Source organism: Lynx canadensis, chromosome E2 (assembly GCF_007474595.2).
Source record: "Lynx canadensis isolate LIC74 chromosome E2, mLynCan4.pri.v2, whole genome shotgun sequence".
Taxonomy (NCBI): Eukaryota; Metazoa; Chordata; class Mammalia; order Carnivora; family Felidae; genus Lynx; species Lynx canadensis.
Window position 1 is genome coordinate 51,716,708 of NC_044317.1, and position 18,755 is coordinate 51,735,462.

At 45.4% G+C, this 18,755-nt stretch overlaps 1 protein-coding gene across 2 annotated transcripts in view; it reads left to right on the top strand.

Moving 5' to 3' along the window:
* Positions 1-2,536: 2,536 nt before the first annotated feature.
* SAE1 (SUMO1 activating enzyme subunit 1) overlaps positions 2,537-18,755 on the top strand; it is a 74,309-nt gene continuing 58,090 nt past the window's right edge. Inside the window, exons 1-2 of one of the 2 annotated variants that reach the window (XM_030299235.1) lie at positions 2,537-2,703; positions 15,054-15,165. In XM_030299235.1, the coding sequence (XP_030155095.1) occupies positions 2,606-2,703; positions 15,054-15,165 (210 nt within the window). In that variant the 5' untranslated portion in view covers positions 2,537-2,605. The remainder of the gene's footprint in view (positions 2,704-15,053; positions 15,166-18,755) is intronic. The other variant, XM_030299236.1, reaches the window with a different exon arrangement.

The following is an 18,755-nucleotide window of genomic DNA, read 5'->3' on the forward strand; positions in this document are numbered from 1 at the left end:
GGGTCATCTCCTCCTCCCATCATGGACGGAAGAGGAACTCCCATCAAAAGCCGTCAGATGACTGTAGCGTCAGCTGACCTCTGACTGCGTTCTCACAAAAGACCTTGTGCCACAACAGCCCGGTCCAGCTGCTCCTGAAGTCCAGCTTCACAAAAACTACAAGAGATAATAAATATGCATCATTAAGTCCCTCATCTTTTCCGTGATTTGTTTCACATCAATAACCGAGGGTAAGCATCGGCCAAACTTTTTTGGAGTGATGTTGTGATCTTGGATGAATTCCTACCCCTCCCCGAGTCCCAGAGTTGCAACCTGTAAAAGGGGATGAAATATCAATCTTTGAGGTTCGCAGAGTATGTACGTGCCTCAGGTAAAAGATCAGAGCACAGAGTAGAAGCTGAATATGCCATCGGCAGTATCATCTCCTGATGAAGCATGTGGGCCACATGGCCCGGGTTTGAATCCTACTCTTCACTCCTTCTAAGATACAAGACTTCGTTCGGGCTACTGATAACTTTGCTGGCCCTCAGACTCATTACGTATGAAATAGTTCTATTAAAGAACCTAACCTCATAAAAATTAGAAAGATAGGGGCGCCTGGGTGGCTCAGTCGGTTGAACGTCCAACTTCAGCCAGGTCACGATCTCGCGGTCCGTGAGTTCGAGCCCCGCGTCGGGCTCTGTGCTGACAGCTCAGAGCCTGGAGCCTGTTTCCGATTCTGTGTCTCCCTCTCTCTCTGCCCCTCCCCCGTTCATGCTCTGTCTCTCTCTGTCTCAAAAATAAATAAACGTTAGGGGCGCCTGGGTGGCGCAGTCGGTTAAGCGTCCGACTTCAGCCGGGTCACGATCTCGCGGTCCGTGAGTTCGAGCCCCGCGTCGGGCTCTGGGCTGATGGCTCAGAGCCTGGAGCCTGTTTCCGATTCTGTGTCTCCCTCTCTCTCTGCCCCTCGCCCGTTCATGCTCTGTCTCTCTCTGTCCCAAAAATAAATAAAAAACGTTGAAAAAAAAATTAAAAAAAAATAAATAAACGTTAAAAAAAATAAAAAAAAAATTAGAAAGATAATTCCCATAGGCGAGCCCAGATGACTCAGTGGGTTCAACGTCCAGCTCTCGATTTCGGCTCTGGTCATGAATCTCATGGTTCTTGAGACCGAGCCCTGCACTGGGCTCCCCGCTGGTAGCACAGAGCCTGCTTGGGATTCTCTCTCTGTCTCCTCTCTCTGTCCCTCCCCTACTTGCCAGTTTGTGCACTCTCTTTTTAAAAAAATTTTTTTAAAGTTTATTTATTATTTTGAGAGAGAGAGAGAGAGAGAGAGAGTGTGTGTGTGTGCAAGTGGGGGAAGGACAGAGAGAGAGAGACGGGGAGAGAGAGAGAGAGAGAGAGAGAGAGAGAGAGAGAGAATCCCAAGTAAGCTCTGCACAGTTAGCATGGAGCTCAACTTGGGGCTTGAACTCACAAACAGTGAGAATCACGACCTGAGCCGAAGTCAGATGCTTAACTGACTGAGCCACCCAGGCGCCCCCCCCACCGTCTTTCTTTCTCTCTCTCTCTCTCTCTCTCTCTCTCAAACAAACAAACCCGAAAAAGAAGAGAAAGAATTCACTGAAAACCCATTTAAACTCCATGAGAAGACAGCTATTTTTTTGTCAGTGCTCTATCCCAGCACTGAGATCAATGGCTAACACATAACAGATGCTCAATAAGTATTTGTTGAATGAATAATAAAAAGGCACCTTGCTTAAAATACACTTTAGTTAGCACCAGGCCTACAAGGTCCCTCAGGATGCCCCACTTGCTTCATCTATGATTTCACCTCTTACCACTGCCCATCCTCTCGCTCTGCTCCAGCCACCTTGCCCTCTCCAAAGTTCCTCAGCTATGCTAGCACATTCCAGGTTCAGGGCCTTTGCACCTGCTGTTTGCCCTGACCAGAAATGCTCCATCGCCCGGTTAACCACACGGTTTGTTTTCTTCAGTCCCTCCAGATCTCGGTTCAATATCCCCTTTCTGCGAGAAGCTTCTCTCTGGCCACTCCTGGAACCCTGTGGTCCCATCTGGGCTTATTTTTCTCCACAGCATCTCTCACGGTCTGATTTCTATTGGTCTTTGGGCTCCCCTCGAAAGAACGTTAGCCGCCGGAGGGCAGGGCTCTATTTTATTCGCTGCTCTATTGCCCAACGCCTCCACCACCGGGATTTCAGCAGGTGCTAGATAAATATCTGCTGATTTAAAAAGCCCCATAAGTAAAAAATAAATAAATAAAAACTAAAAAGCCCCATTAGGTGAGCACTTGGATATTTACCGTCGGGGTGGGGGGGAGGGAAGAAAGGGGGGCGAGGAATCGCTCCATCCTTGGGCCAGGATTGGCTGGAGCCCCGGTCACGTGGCCGACAGTCCTGCCGGCCCGCCTTTCAGGCGGGCGAGCTTCGCGTGGTCCCAGGCTCTAGGGGCGGGCCGGGCCGTGGAGGAGGTTCTGCGCAGGCGCGGTCCCTGGCGCAGGCGCAGACGCGGCCCGGGCGCGCGGCCGGCGGCGGTTGGCGGCGCGTGGGGCCGGCGGGCGGTTGCCGTGGGCAGGACCCGAGTGCAGGCAGCTGGAGCCGGCGCCATGGTGGAGAAGGAAGAGGCCGGCGGCGGCATCAGCGAGGAGGAGGCGGCGCAGTATGACCGGCAGATCCGTCTGTGGGGATTGGAGGCCCAGAAACGGTCAGGGCCGGCGCGGCTCGCGGGGCTGAGGGGCTGTTGGGGGCGTCTGGCCTGAGGCGTTCGCCGCCCTCGCGGAGCCGGAGGGTCGGATTTGAAGCGCGGAGGCGGGAATTACGTGCCCGGGGTTGGTAGCCTTCCTGAGAGGACTGGAGGGGTCGGTTAGCGGTGTTTCTGGAAGCTGAGGGAAGCGGGGACCTCCCAGGGTGGTGGTAGGGTCGCTCCGAGGGAGGGCCTCTGGAAGGGGCGGCGGGGGAGTCCTGGTTGACGATTCAAACTCAGGGACTCAGGCGCCCAAAGGGAATGATGCGGGGGGTGGGGTGCTTAGGGAGCAGGAGGGGCCGGCCGTTCAGGGGGAGGATGAAGGGGGGGCGTCGTTCATTCATTCGTGGATCGTGGGAATCTCTTGGACGCTGGGGGGACTGGCGAACCGAACGCGCTCGAATTTACGTTCTTGTGGCTTCGAAAGGGTGGGCCGCTATGAAAGGAGGAGGGTTTTTGAGGAGTTTTGCAGCAACATATTTCAAGTGGGAATCTTAAAGAGCTCGGGGAGGCCAGGGGTTGGAGGTGCACGAAGAGGTTGCTTATGCCTAGGTATGAGGGTGTGTCTCGAGAGGACTGGGCGCTAAGGTTGGGCATACCTTGGGTATGGGGTAGTTATCGGGGGGGGGGGGAATGAGGTCTTCGAAAGGGTTGATTGGTTTTATCAAATATTAAGTACCTGCCACGATCGCTTTTCTTGGCGCTTAGCGAATGTTAGCGAGCTGCATCCTTTGCCCACATGGAGCGTGCATTTCTGGTGCGGGAAGCAATTAACGTAAATAACATATTAGGCAGTGCAAGTGCTGAGAGAGAAATAAAGCAGGGTAAGAGGATCTTTAAAGGATGCTGAGGTGGGAGAGCTATTTTGATAGGGAGGCCAGGGAAGGCCTCTGGAGAGGCCTTCATTGAGTCACAGACCTGTATGAAGGAAAAGAACCATGTGGAAGAAGCTCGCTAGGAGAGAGAAAACAGTGTAAAATTCTGGAGGCCAGAGCATGCTTGGCAAATGAGAGAGAGAAGCAAAGAAGCAAGGTGGTTGGAAGCAAATAAGGTGTAGCTTTAAAAAAAAATTTTTTTTTTTAAATGTTTATTTCTGAGACACACAGAGCGCGCGAGCGAGCATGAGTGGGGGAGAGGCAGAGAGAGAGGAAGACACAGAATCCGAAGCAGGCTCCAGGCTCTGAGCTGTCAGCACAGAGCCCGCCGCGGGGCTCGAACTCACAAACTGTGAGGTCATGACCTGAGCCGAAGTTGGTGGCTCAACCGACTGAGCCACCCAGGTGCCCCGAGGTGTAGCTTTTTTATTCCGAGAAACCCATGGGAAAGTTTTGAGCATAGGAGTCACTGGAGCAGATTTGCATTTTTTTTTTACTTATTTTAGTTTTTGATTAAAAAATTTTTTTAACGTTTATTTATTTTTGAAGTGGGGGGAGGGGCAGAGAGAGGAAGACAGAATCCGAAGCAGGCTCCAGGCCCTGAGCTTGTTAGCACAGAGCCCAACGTGGGGCTTCAACTCACAAGCTTCGAGATCATGACCTGAGCAGAAGTCGGATGCTTAACTGATTGAACCCCCCAAGTGCCCCCCCCCCCCATGTACAGTTTTCAACTGAGTCTCATAGCAGCTCTCTGCAGTAGGAAGAGCAGTGATTTCCCCCTGTACAGACAAGAAAGAGGCTGCACAAAGCAAATTGACTTGCCTCTAAGGAAATTCCAGGTGGAATAGAATTCTGAAGACCTGGAAATGTGAAATGGAAGGTGGCCTAGGAAATGGCTGACTACATTCTGGCAACCGTTTTGTCGCTGATTCTGCGTGATGTTTGGACCAAGTTTATCAGAAAACTGAAAAGAGAGTAATAACCAAAAGGGCCCTCCAGGGAATTCATAGGGCCTAGCAGTTAAAAATTGGGCTGTATCTTTCATACAGTGTTTAAAATTTTTTGAAATGAGTTGCCAACATTTGAAAATCCAGAGAATTGGCTGAATTTGAGACAAAAATTGGGGTGCTTGGCTGGCTCAGTCAGTGGAGCATATGGTTCTTGATGTTGGGATTGTGAGTTCAAGCCCCACAGTTGGGGTAGAGATTACTTAAAAATAAAACCTTTAAAAAAAGCAAGAAATTTAAAAATACTTCATTTAAACCTTTAAAAAAGCAAGAAATTTAAAAATACTTCATTTAAAAATACTTAATGACTTAGAATCCCTAAGGCCAAGGAAATATTCAAACAAAAAAATTAAAAACAAATTTATTGCCTTTGTAAGTGATTATTAACAATGCACCCTCTAATGTGGTGAAATAAGAACTTCAGTGTGTCATCTGTGAAGTTTTCCTGCTGAATATCTTTTAGCCTAATCATGCTTTCAGAGAACAGAGGAACAGATTAAAGAACATTGAGGTAATGATAAGATGTCCAGGATGTGGGGCATTTTATAAGACAACTGTACTGGTTCTGTTCCAGAAGTCAGTGTCATGGAAAAAACAAAGGAAGGGAGTGTTCTAGGCTTAAAAACCATAAAGAGGTGAAGCCAGATGCAAAATGTGAACCTTGACTGGATCTTGGTTCAAAAAGAAAACTCCTATAAAAACGTCTTTTAGATAGTAGTGGAGATTTGAATATTCAGTCCTATTAGGTGATATATGCATATTTTTAAAATTTTTTTAAAGTTTACTTATTTTGGGAGAGAGAACGAGAGAGAGCACGTGCGTATGCAGGGGAAGAACAGAGTGAGAGGTAATCCCAAGCAGGCCCCACACAGGGCTCGATCTCACGAACCTTGAGCTCATGACCTGAGCCGAAATAAAGAGTTGGACGCTTAACTGACTGAGCCACCCAGATGCTCCTCTATGTTTTTAAGGTTTATTTATTTTGAGAGACAGAGAGAGAGACAGAGAACTCATGGAGGAGGGGCAGAGAGAGGGAAAGACGGAATCCTAAGCAGGCTGCGCCACAGTGTCAGCGCAGAGCCCAAAGTCTGGCTCGAACTCACAAACCATGAGATCATGACCTGAGCCCACATCAAGAGTCAGATGCTTAACAGACTGAGCCACCTAGGTGCCCCCCCCATTAGATATTTGAGAATTATTTTCTAGATGTGGTAATAATAACATGGTTATGAAGGAGAGTGTCCCATTTTTGGAGGTGCATGCTAAAGTTGTGACATGCTGTGGTGAAAGTGTATGGGTAAAAGGAAAAATGCTAACTATTCTTTTTACTTTTCTGTGTTTCAAATTTTTATAATGAAAAGGTGGAAAAGAAATGTGTTTCTCTCTGTCCCTCCCCTGCCCCATTCCCCAATCTGGAAATTTCTATAATTTTTTAAAGCTTATTTATTTTGAGGGAGTGCACAAGTGGGAGAGGGGTAGAGAGAGAGAATCCCAAGCAGATTCTGCACTGTCAATGCAGAACCCAACGTGGGGCTCAAACCCACGAACCATGAGATCTTGACCTGAGCCGAAATGAAGAGTCGGATGCTTAACTGACTGAGCCACCCAAGCACCCCTCTTCTGCAATCTGGTAATTTCTGAATTCTGTCATCTCCTGAAGAATAGAAAGATCAGATCCACATTGGTTGGAGCCAAGCAGAGGCCACCTCTGACATGGCATGTGGTTCTCTAGCCTTGTCTCCATCAGTTCAGCTTCCCTCATTGATCTGATTTGCCTGGCCCTACAGGTGCGACTTTCCATTTTTTGCTGTGGGACATAGCCCACTTTATGGATGGGGCTCAAGGAATGAGAGCTGGCTCCCAAGGTTATGCACCAAGTAAACAGGAGTTGAATCTAAGTGACTCCCTTTCCCCTCCCTCAGCTCATTTTCCACAATCGGGGCTCATTCTTTCAGTCAAATAATCATAAAGGAAGATGTTGAGGCTGGCAGCTGTGTGTGTTTTCAGAATGCATGCTTCAGCAGTTTTTGCACTGCCTTTCACAACCAAGGCATGTCTGATTTTTCTTCCACTCAATAGTAGTTGATCCCGTATCTAAGAGTGAGGAAGGATGGAGGGTGACCCAAAAGAGCAAAGTAGATGATAAGCTCTATGACGGCAACCATTTTATAAATGTTTGACAATTAAAATAGGGGTTTGACTGGTCTTATTCAATTTGTAGTGCTTGCAAATTTGTAGACATTCACATGTATTTGTCGAATGATGAAATGATTGTACGTTGCAAAGATCTAGGAATTCAAGAAACCTGGGTTCAATCCAGTTCTGCTAACCAGCTCTCTTGACCTTGGGTCAGTCACAAAGTTTGTTGGCCTTAAGTTCCACATCTGCAAAAAGGAGTGAGTGTGACTAAATTTTTAAGGACTCAACTCTGAAATTTTGACTTTACAAAAAAGGTACTACAAAAACTTTCCTGTTTTCAAAGCCTCATTATCCAACACTGCCGCTCTTCAAAAGAACTTCAGTTGGTTCCGTAGGCACACATTTGCCATAATAGTGACTGAGTACGTACTGTGTCTTAGGGGCCAATCCTGATTTTTCACTTAAGGACCAATTGATTGTAGTGTCAATGGTGATTAATAGTTCAGTTTGAATCTCAGCTGCAAAAATTCTTAGTTATTTAACCTTGGATACATTTCTTTTTTAACGTTTATTTTTTTGAGACAGAGAGAGACAGAGCATGAACGGGGGAGGGTCAGAGAGAGGGAGACACAATCTGAAACAGGCTCCAGGCTCTGAGCTGTCAGCACAGAGCCTGATGCGGGGCTCAAACCCACGAACTGAGAGATCATGACCTGAGCCAAAGTCGGACGCTTAACTGACTGAGCCACCCAGGCGCCCCAACCTTGGATACATTTCTTAACTTCTCTACTTCAGTTTGCTCATTTGTCAAGTGGAGATAATAGAATTTACATTATAAGATAGTTGAGAATTAAAGGAGATAATGCAAGGGATGCCTGGCTGGCTCAGTCAGAAGAGTGTGTGACTCTTGATCTCAGGGTTGTGGGTTTGAGCCTCACGTTAGGTGTAGAGATTACTTAGATGGATAAATAAAAACTTAAAAAATAAAAATAATAGATAATGCATAAATAGTGCTTATGCACAGAAAGCATTGAGTAAATTATAGTTACAGTTATTTGACAAGTATAAATCACTAGCAACAGGAGAAGGGAAGCTACATAGGAAATAGGTTGAGATAAATAAGGCCAATGTAAAGTAAAAGTCAGTGGGGTGAGTGGAGACTCCAGAAGGATGAGGAAGATTGTAAGGGGAGTAGATTTGCCTGAGCAGATCATGGTGGGGAGCAGCCTTAAGTTCTGTTTTGGATTTTGACAAGACATTGAAGTAAATGTAATGAATGGGCAGTTGGATGGAACAAGATGGCAGATTTAGATGAAAAGTACTTTGCTGTTAAGTGAAGGTGAGATTATCTCTGAAGGAGAAAGTGGTCCAGTCTGCCAAATGCTGTTGGCTTTACCATTTATCTGGTTGCACAGACCAGAAACTTAAGAGTTCTTTATTCATCTCTGTCCCTTGGGCCCATGTCCAGTCCCTTGTCAAGTCCTGTGTACTCTGCTTCAAATGATCTCAGCCACCTTTCTTTATTTCTTATTCCAAGCTACCCTCATTATCTCTGATTGGTCACCTCTGTAGTCTTCTCAACTGCTCTCCTGTGTTTCACTTGTGATTCTTTATAATCCAGTCTCCCCACAGCAGCCAGATTGATTAAAAAAAAAAAAAAAATCACACAGTTCTCGGCATAAAGCCTTCCAGTGATTTCCTCTTATATTCAGAATAAAATCCAAAGCTTTTAAAATTCATTACCTTCCATGCCGTGCCCTGTCTGATCTTGCCTATATCTCTCTGGCTCACTTCATTTGAGCTCTTGAATCTTTCTGTTCCTCAAATATGCTAAACCTCTCTCTGGCCTGAGGTCTTTGTGCTTACCCTACTTAAAATAGTCTTATACCACATTTTTTCATGACTCACTGTCGTCACACAATTAGACTCAATAAAATAAATGTGAATTTGGTAGTCTTAGGAATTTTTAACCATGAGTGGAATTCACTTGGCTTGACTTAACTTGTAGTGTGTATTGTGAATTCAGAGATTGTGATATAAAGGCTCTGTTCATTCCTTCCCAGAAATTTAAGAGGTATTCCTGTGGCAGAAGTCAAAGAGGAGAGAGCAAAGTTGGCAAATATTTATTTAGAACCTACTTGTGTGCAAGGCAATGTGGAAGAGACATTGAAAGAGGAAAACTCATAGATTGTGGTCAGAACTGTATTCTCATCCCAGTTCTGGCTACTTACTACCTGGGAGAGCTTGGGTACCTTTTCTGAGCCTCTGTTTTCTTTATACTCTAGGCAGACATGAATCCTTTCCTGTGGAAACGTGATAGTGTACTCTGGGGTCTGTGGAGCCCCTTGGACTTCTAGAGAGACATCTTATGCAATACTTAGGATGTGTATGCTTTTTTTCCAAAAGAAAAATGGCAAAGAACCACAATTAAGGTTTCAGTGAAGTGCTATGTATAATTCTATGCCTCGAACCTAGTGAGCCCTCTGTAGAGGGTAACTACTACCATTGTTGTTATCAGTGGACTATATACATAATATATCAATGTAATTTTACATTATTTGTGGTATTGAGAGGCAATATGACTTAAAAATATTTTTTTAATGTTTATTTCTGAGAGAGAGACAGCATGAGTGGGGGAGGCACAGAGAGAGGGAGACACAGAATCTGAAGCAGGTTCTAGGCTCTGAGCTGTCAGCATAGAGCCTGACACAGGGCTTGAACTCATGGACCGTGAGATCATGACCTGAGCTGAAGTCGGACACTTAACTGACTGAACCACCCAGGTGCCCCGAGAGGCAATATAACTTGAAGACCACAGACTTTGGAGCAATATTGCTTAAGTTGATACTTGCTTTGCCATTTGGCAGTTGTGTGATTTTCGGCAAGTTTGTTTGTTTGTTGTTTTGATGCATTTTATTTATTTATTAAGTTCTTACTTATTTTGAGAGAGAGAGAGATAGAGTGAGTGGGGGAACGGCAGAGAGAGAGAATCCCAAGCAGGCTTTGTGCTGTCAGCACAGAGCCCGGATGTGGGGCTTGAACCCACAAACTGTGAGATCATGACCTGAGCCAAAATCAAGAGTCAGACATTTTGCTGACTGGGCCACCCAGCACAGAGGCACCCCAATATTTGGTAAGTTCTGTAACTCTCTTTTCAGTGTATTAGTTTCCTGTTGCTGCTATAACAATTACCACACATTTAGTGGCTTAAAACAACACAAATTTATTCTCTTACAATTCTAGAGGTCAGAAGTCTGAAATCAGTTCCACTGGACTAAAATCAAGGTGTTGACAGGGCCATGTTCCATGTGGAGGCTCTAGAGGAGAATCTGTCTGACTTTTCTAGCATCTAGAAGTTACCTGCTTTTGGCTCGTGGGGGTGCATTATTTTGCCTACTACAAACTACAGTTTTCTTCTCTGCAAAATGAGAGTAATAGTGCCTTTTCTTGCAGAGTTGAATACATAAATTGCTTAGAATGGTGCTGGGCATACAGTAAGTATTTAATAAGTGTTACCTATTTATTTTTTTTGATGGCTACCTAGTTTTCCATGGTATATACATATCAGGGCAGTGTGGCCTCAGAGCCCTGGATCTTAATTGCTCTCTCTTACTGTTGCCCTTACCAAGTAGCTGATTATTAGCCAATTCCCAGCTATGTAATCTGGGGTAAGCTAGTTGACCTCTTTGTGCCTGTTTTCTCAGCTGCAAAATAGAGATAAGAAGTTACCAGCTCATAAGATTGCCCTGAGGATTAAATAACATAATACGTGTGAAGAGTGCTTAGCACGTAGTGAGGTTTTTTTTTTAATATTTTATTTATTTATTTATTTATTTTGAGAGAGAAAGAGAAAGAATCCCAAACAGGCTCCTTGCTGTCAGCACAGAGCCCGATGCAGGGCTCAATTCCAAGAATGGTGAGGTCTTGATCTGAGCTGAAATCAAAGTGTCAGATGCTTAACCAGCTGAGCCACCCAGACTCCCCTAAGACTTTATTTTTAAGTAATCTCTACACCCAACATGGGGCTCCAACTTAACCCCAAGATCAAGTGTCGTATGCTCTACTGATTGAGTCAGACAAGGGCCCCAGTACATAGTGAGGTTTCAGTAAATGTTAACTGTTACTATTTTATTATGTAGTAGATTTATGTAATTCTGCGGATGGACAGCCGGGTTTCTTTTAATGTGTTCTATTAATTCAGCAGCTGTTTGAGTAACAGTAAACTAAGTGCCAAGCATAGTCATAGGTGTTAAGGATACGGTGGTTTCTGGACCTTACATTCAAATGGAGAAGTGGACAGTGAACATATGAACAAATTCCAGATAGAAGAGGGTGTGGACATAATTTTGGATTAAGTGACCAGTGTGGGCTTCTAAGGTGGTGACAGTTGAGTTGACCTAAAGAATTGCTCGTGCAAAAAATGGGGGAAGAAGCAGAGAACAACTAATGCTGAAGTCCAAAGGCTGGAGCCTGGCTGTGGGCAAATTAGCAGTGGGGAGAATAGGACGATCCAAGATGGGAGCAGTATGCAGGGCTTTGGGTTAAGGAACTTGCATAGGGAACCACTGAAAGATTTGAGCAGGAGAGCAGCATAATCTGGTTTAAAAGATCTCTCTTCCTGAGCAGGGACAGCAGATTGTAGGGGACAAGAATGGAAGCAGGGAAACCAGGTGTAAAGCTGTTGTAGTTTCGTAGGTGAGAAGCGATGGTGTCTGTGGAGGTGAAAGGAAGTGGACGGATGTGATCTTTGTGCACACCAGAGTATTTCTGTAGGATTAATTCCTAGAAGTATTCATACATCAGATATGAATACTAATAGCTGCCATTCATTAAGTGTTGACTATGTGCCAGGTACTATTTTAAGTATTTTTCGTGTAATTGAGCCATAAGTAAGCTGTCAGCTCAGGGTCTTTAGCATGGTTAAGGATTAAAAATACAAATGTGATCTTCAGTGTTGATGGCAGTTGAAAAAAAAAAAAAAAAACCTCCCAAGCAGTCAGAATCTAGAGCTCTGTAGGATGTAGGGATCTTGGAGAGGCCACGTGGCTAAATGTGATTTATGTCAGAGACATTTATATGTTGCAGTGCTCTAAGAGCTCAGAGGAGGGAGCGCGTACTTCAGTCAGCCATAGAGAGGGGGACTTTTTGAGGAAATGGCATTTGAATTGGGGTTTGAAGTCTGGGGACAAGCTTGACTTGGCCTAGAGAGGAAGAGAGAGCATTTCAGGTGTGTGGAATGCTGGGATGTAAAGTCGACAGGTGGGGGGGGGGGTAATAAATGGAAGGCAGGTCTGGGTGGCCGTAATCTGGTGGTGGTAGGGGAGAAGGCTGGGCAGGTGGAAGGGAGCCAGTACTGAAGGAATTTAAATGCAGCTTTAGAATTTTTTTGTGAGATTTTTTTGTTTTTTTTTTGAAAATCAGAGTCACACCTACCGCTAAGCCCTTTTGGTAATTAGGAGTGGGATAGAGGAGTTCAGTAAGTTGAAGTAACATATCGAGCATCTGTTACGTGCCTGGTATTATGCTAGATGCTTTTGCACTCACATTTTACCAGGTTGTCAAGGGGATTCATTGACAAGATGTCAGATTTGGTATCCCCATTTTACAGATGAAAAACCTGAAGTTCAGACAGCTTGTGCAGCTTGTCCATGTCACCCAGCTGGGAAGTGGCAGAACCAGAATTCAAACCTGTCTCCAGACCTAGAGGGCATTTAGTGATTAGCAGTGCCCTTTGAGGAAGGAATGCCAGAGAGAACAGAGCCTGAGAAGAATTCAGGGGGGTCTAGGGATTAGGAGGCTGTTGGTATTGTTTGAAGATACGGCTTCCCAGAAGAGAGCTGGACCAATCTGGGCCATTCTTGGACTGAAAGGGAACTTGGCATTCTGGAATTCTGGGGTGGGTGCGGGAGGGGCAGTGTCAGGGAAGACTTGTAGACCGACAGTGACTCCAGAGCCCTGGAAGGTACAGCCAAATGCAAGAGTGTTCAGCCTTTCTGATATCAAAGGTTCTTTTTGGAAACATTGCCTGTCAGTATATGCTGATTCTGGAGGGATTGGAGCTCCTCTGGAAAGCCACATGGCCTTTCTTCCTCCACCCACTGGTATAAATCTTTGGTAAGCAATGTACGCTTTGCTAACATGTTATTTACCTTGCTTGTGTCTTGTAGGCCCTCTTTCCAATTCCCTCCTATTCTAACGAAGTGACGTTGTCACTTGAAAGGCTCGTGTCCGCTAGCCTGTGGTTGATGGTGGAAGGTCCCCATAGAATAAAAGCGATAGGCCTTTGAAGGAAATTCTGTCCCTATTCTCTCCCTCCCCACATTTTACCCTTTGATTGTATTAGTGAAGGAAATTCAGTATCTCTAGTATCAAGAATCAGTGCAGGACCCTCTTATCAGCCACCATCCTCATTAAAGGCCTCTAATTACATGCAAGTGCTCCTAATTTTTAGGACTACTTTTGAAAGAGTTTCTTTTCTGCATGTTCTCCCTAATACTAGTACAAGTTGAAAATGGGCTCATTTCATAAATTAAGAGCAAACTCTTCAGCCAGCCAAACTTGAATTTATGGGAGATCGTTCTTAGTTCTAACTATCCCTTTTCAGTGTGAATAGTCATACATTTGCTGCAAAAATATTAATGGGTTTGATTACAGAGTGCGGCCCAAGACCCTGATGGGGTTGTTTCATAGTACGTGATGTAAACCAATTCTGAAAAATTCTGATTGTGAAACACTTCTGGGTCAAGGGGTTTCTTTCAGCTAAGATTTCGTGGACCTATACTGCTTTCCACTGACCTCAGATTTAAGTCCAGACTTTTTCTTTTTTCTTTTTTTTTTAATATTTATTTAGTTTTGGGAGAGCGCAGGTGGGGGAGGGGCAGAAAGAAGGGGACAGAGGATCTGAAGTGGGCTCTGGCTCTGCGCTGACAGGCTGACAGCAGCGAATCCGACATGGGACTTGAACTCGGGAACCGTGAGCTCGTGACCTGACTCGAAGTTGGACGCTCTACCAACTGAGCCACCCAGGCGCCCCTAACTCTGGACTTCTTGAGACAGCCCAACCTCTGACTACCTTCATTTAGCCTCATCTTTTGTCACTTTACAGACTAGGATGATCCGAACACTTTCCAAATACACCCTCTTTCATGCTGCTACGGTTTTGCTTGTGTGTGACAGCCTAGATAGTAGCTTTTCTCACCTCCTCTTCCTGCTATCATACCAGTTCGGGCCATCGTCCCCTCTCTCAACTGGGACACCCTTCCCCCAAGGGTCCCCCATCCCATGGCTTTCTATGGTGCTCAGAGTAAGATCCAGCCCTTACAATACCTGTAAGAGCCTTCATGACGTGGCTCCGGTTCCGTCTGTGACCCGTCTCCTACTGTTCTTCCCTTTCCTCACTGTTATTTAGCCGCTCTGTCCTTCCTGTCCCTGAAACATGCTGTGCACCCGTCTGCTTTCAGGGCTTTTGCACTTGTTTTCTTCTTTCCTGGAATGCTCTTCTCCCAAATATCTGTATATTTGTCCATTTCATTTTGATTTTTGCTCAGCACCTTTTCAGAAAGGCCTTCAGTCTGCATGCAATAGCATCCTCCATCATTCTTGATCCATATCCTGCTTGATTTTCATCACTTTTTTACGCCCAACGTGGGGCTTGAATTCACGACCCTGAGATGGAGTCACATGCTCTACCGACTGAGCCAGCCAGGCGCCCCTGATTTTCATCACTTTTTGGTATATCATATATTTGTCTACCTCTATCATAAAATGTAAGCTCAAGGAGGACAGGGATTATGTCTATTTTGTTTACTGATATATTTCTATACCTGAGAAGAGTGCCTGGCAAAGTAGGTGCTTAGTAAATGTTTATTATTTTTTTTATTTTTATTTTTTTTAATTTATTTTTTTAAATGTTTATTTATTTTTGAGACAGAGCGAGACAGAGCATGAACGGGGGAGGGGCAGAGAGAGAGGGAGACACAGAATCTGAAGCAGGCTCCAAGCCGTCAGCACAGAGCCCGACGCGGGGCTCCAACTCACAGACCGTGAGATCATGACCTGAGCCGAAGTCGGACGCTTAACCGACAGAGCCACCCAGGTGCCCCAGTAAATGTTTATTGAATGAATTCTTTGTAGGATGGATTAGAGCCTCTTTCCTAGATTTGAGGCCTTGGTGCTTCCGTGCATTTAATGAAAACCAAAGTTACTTCGCTGTTGCTTTGGCTTGTTCTTAACGACTCGGTGAAGCTTCCACTGTTCTGTGGCATCCGGTTAACAGTTGTCTGCCTTATAGGCTGCGGGCCTCGCGGGTGCTTCTTGTTGGCATGAAAGGACTCGGGGCTGAAATTGCCAAGAATCTCATTCTGGCGGGAGTGAAAGGACTGACCATGTTGGATCCTGAACAGGTGAGATGTTTGGCCACCTCAACACTCTTTCTTCACAGTCTGCCCTCTTTAGTATAAATATAAACACTTGGAGATACTCTGAATTCCTACATGCCCCCGCCAAGCTGTGCAAGGAGGGCTGGCATTAGTGGAGCTGTGGTCTTTGGCCCAATGGCACTGGCACATCCTAGGTGGTCGACCACTCTCCTTGAGCTTGCCACTCTGTAAAGTGTAGTTAATCTCTCGCTTGGAGGGTTACTGTGGGGAGGAGAGGGGGTGGTTTTCTTCCTTGTACCTGTACACCACCTGCATGACTAATTAAAAGTGCAGAATTGCCTTGGGGCTTTGTCACAGGTTAGCCTTTACCCTGAGTGATTCGGCTTTAGAAGGTTTGAGATGATGCTCAGGAGGAATCTGTACGTTTGAAAGCTGTCTCAGGAGAGCTTCTTTGAAAAATGTTGGATCAGAGAGGATCTATGCAGACTACTTAGCATAGTGCTTGCATGTAGTAAGCATCTGATAATTAATTACATCATAGACCATTTAATTGTTGCTATAATAGTCGTTCCCAGCTCCTGTGTAGCTTTTTCTGACCAGTTTCTCCAAGGTGAAAATAACTTCTTTCTCTACATTCTCATGCTATAACATTTTAATTTTCAAAAAAACATTTTAATTTTCTTTTATACAAAAACTTAAATATATACAGAAGTAGAATAGCATTTGACACCCCATCTACCTGGCTTCTACAGAGATCAGTTTTTATTTATATTTTTTTATCGGTATTTTCTCGCCTGTATTTTTTGGACAGTATTTTTATTTTATTAAAAAAAATGTTTTGGGGCGCCTGGGTGGCGCAGTCGGTTAAGCGTCCGACTTCAGCCAGGTCACGATCTCACGGTCTGTGAGTTCGAGCCCCGCGTCAGGCTCTGGGCTGACGGCTCAGAGCCTGGAGCCTGTTTCCGATTCTGTGTCTCCCTCTCTCTCTGCCCCTCCCCCGTTCATGCTCTGTCTCTCTCTGTCCCAAAAATAAAATAAACGTTGAAAAAAAAAAATTAAAAAAAAATGTTTTTTAATGTTTATTTTATCTTTGAGACAGAGAAAGACAGAGCATGAGCAGGGGAGGGACAGAGAGACAGACAGACAGACGGACAGACAGAGAATCCGAAGCAGGCTCCAGGCTCTGAGTTGTCAGCACAGAGCCTGAAGCAGGGCTCCAGTTCGTCAACCACGAGATTATGACCTGAGCTAAAGTCAGACACTCAATGAACTGAGCCACCCAGGTGCCCCCCCAATTTTTTTTTAATGTTTATTCATTTTTGAGAGAGAGAGAATGAGCAGGGGAGGGGCAGAGAGAGAGGGAGACACAGAATCCAAAGCAGGCTCCAGGTTCTGAGCTGCCAGCATAGAGCCTGATGTGGGGCTCAAACTTGTCAACCACGAGATCATGACCTGAGCCAAAGTCGGGTGCTTAACCGACTGAGCCACCCAGGTGCAACCCCCTTTTAAAAAATAAAACTTTAGGGGCGCCGCACCTCGGTGGCTCAGTTGGATAAGCGTCTGACTTCAGCTCAGGTCGTGATCTCATAGTTTGTGAGTCCTGGCCCACGTTGGCCTCTCTGCTATCAGGGCAGAGCCCGCTTCACATCCTCTGTTCCTCTCTCTTGCTTCCTTTCCCCTGCTTGTGCTTTCACTGTCTCAAAAAAAAAAAAAAAAAAAAAAAAAATTAAAACAAACCCCAAAACCTCTGAAGATTATGTCATCACATGATGCTATTAGTGTCTTTCCTTATAGGCAATGAATAAGGGTCCTGTTTCATACATGGTAACTACCACACACAGAGTGTGGTATAGGCTCTGTGGAAGAAGGTAAATGTTAATGAAAACTTTAAAACATTTATTTATTTTGAGAGAGAGAGAGAGAGACGGCGAGAGAGCGTGCATGTGCATGGGGGTGGGGCAGAGAGAGAGGGAGAGAGAATCCCAAGCCACTCTGTGCTTGATCTCATGATCCGTGAGATCATGACCTGAGCCGAAATCAAGACTTGGCTGCTTAACCTACAGAGCAACCCAGGTGCCCCCCAAATGAAATTTTTTTTTTTTTAATTTTTTTTTTTCAACGTTTATTTATTTTTGGGACAGAGAGAGACAGAGCATGAACGGGCGAGGGGCAGAGAGAGAGGGGGACACAGAATCGGAAACAGGCTCCAGGCTCTGAGCCATCAGCCCAGAGCCCGACGCGGGGCTCGAACTCACGGACCGCGAGATCGTGACCTGGCTGAAGTCGGACGCTTAACCGACTGCACCACCCAGGCGCCCCAAATGAAATTTTTTAAAGCTCATCTTGTTTGGGTTTTAGGAGAAAAATCATACCTGGATTTTTTTTTTTAAATTCTTCTGCAGTGAAGACACGTGGGTTGGCTCACTTAATATCACAGTCACAAATTGATTTTTGACTTGAATTCAAAACCTTCTAAGGAAAGAAATTCCTGCAGGCAAGCCGCCAGATTATTAACAGTCTGAGCTCTTGCCTTTTTGACATTTCCCCAACCACAGTGCCCCCTAGAGGCATCTGGAGGGAGAATTTGTTTGCAGGGAAGGATGGTTTCTAAACATGGAGGCAGGCCCTTGGTGTGGGAAAATGAAACCGGATGGGGATAGTGACTTCCTCATATGGTTGGGAGCGCCGGAGAATGGGGAACCATGATCTAATACTGAGCGGTGTGTGATGCAGTTCTGTCACTGCCTCAGTCCAGTGATGGGTGCCACCAGTGTTACAGTGACCAGGCCGACTCTCCTCCCTTCCCTCTCTGCTTTGAGGACTTACAGTACTTTTCACCTATCTGGCACTGCAAAGCCTAACTCTTCTGACTGGTTTTCAAGGCCCAACACAGTGGTTCTCAATCCCATCTGTGCTTTGAATATTAGGGGGAGGTTTGAAAGTTCTCCAAGTGAGTCTAGAAGTCAGGGAGAGTTGAGAACGACTGGCTTTGTATAACCTGGGCCCAGTCAACTTAGCCTGGCTCCTACCTCATATGTTTAGTGGTTCATGGACACTCTTTGGTTGTTCTGCCTTTTGCAGTTTGCTTGTACTTTTTTTCCCTGACTGGGAACATCTCAGGGAGACCGTGCTACCTAGTGCAAAAGCTCTGGAATTATGTAGATTTGGGCTCAAATCCTACCTCTTCAAGCTGGGTTAAGTCTCTTAACCTCTCAGAGACTCTGCTCATCTATTAAAAATTTTTTTTCTTATTTATGTATTTATTGTAGTAATCTCTGTACCCAGTGTGGGGCTTGAATTCACAACCTCAGGATTAAGAGTCACATGTTCTACCAACTCAGCCAGGCAGGCACCCCTCAGTGTGCTCATCAAGGACGTTAATTCCTGCCCTACAGAGGTTTTCATTTTGTTTACATCAGCAAACATCCGAGGGTACCTGCTGGCTGCCCTGAAGCATTCTAGATCCTTGTGATACAAAGATGCACAAGATTTGGTTCCCATTCTCAGGGTTTATTCCATACACCGGAGCAGCCTACCTGACTCAGGTTTTGGTAGGGGGACACGAACGGCTTCCTGGAGCTGTGATCTTAGTTGAGGCTTAAAGAACAACTGGA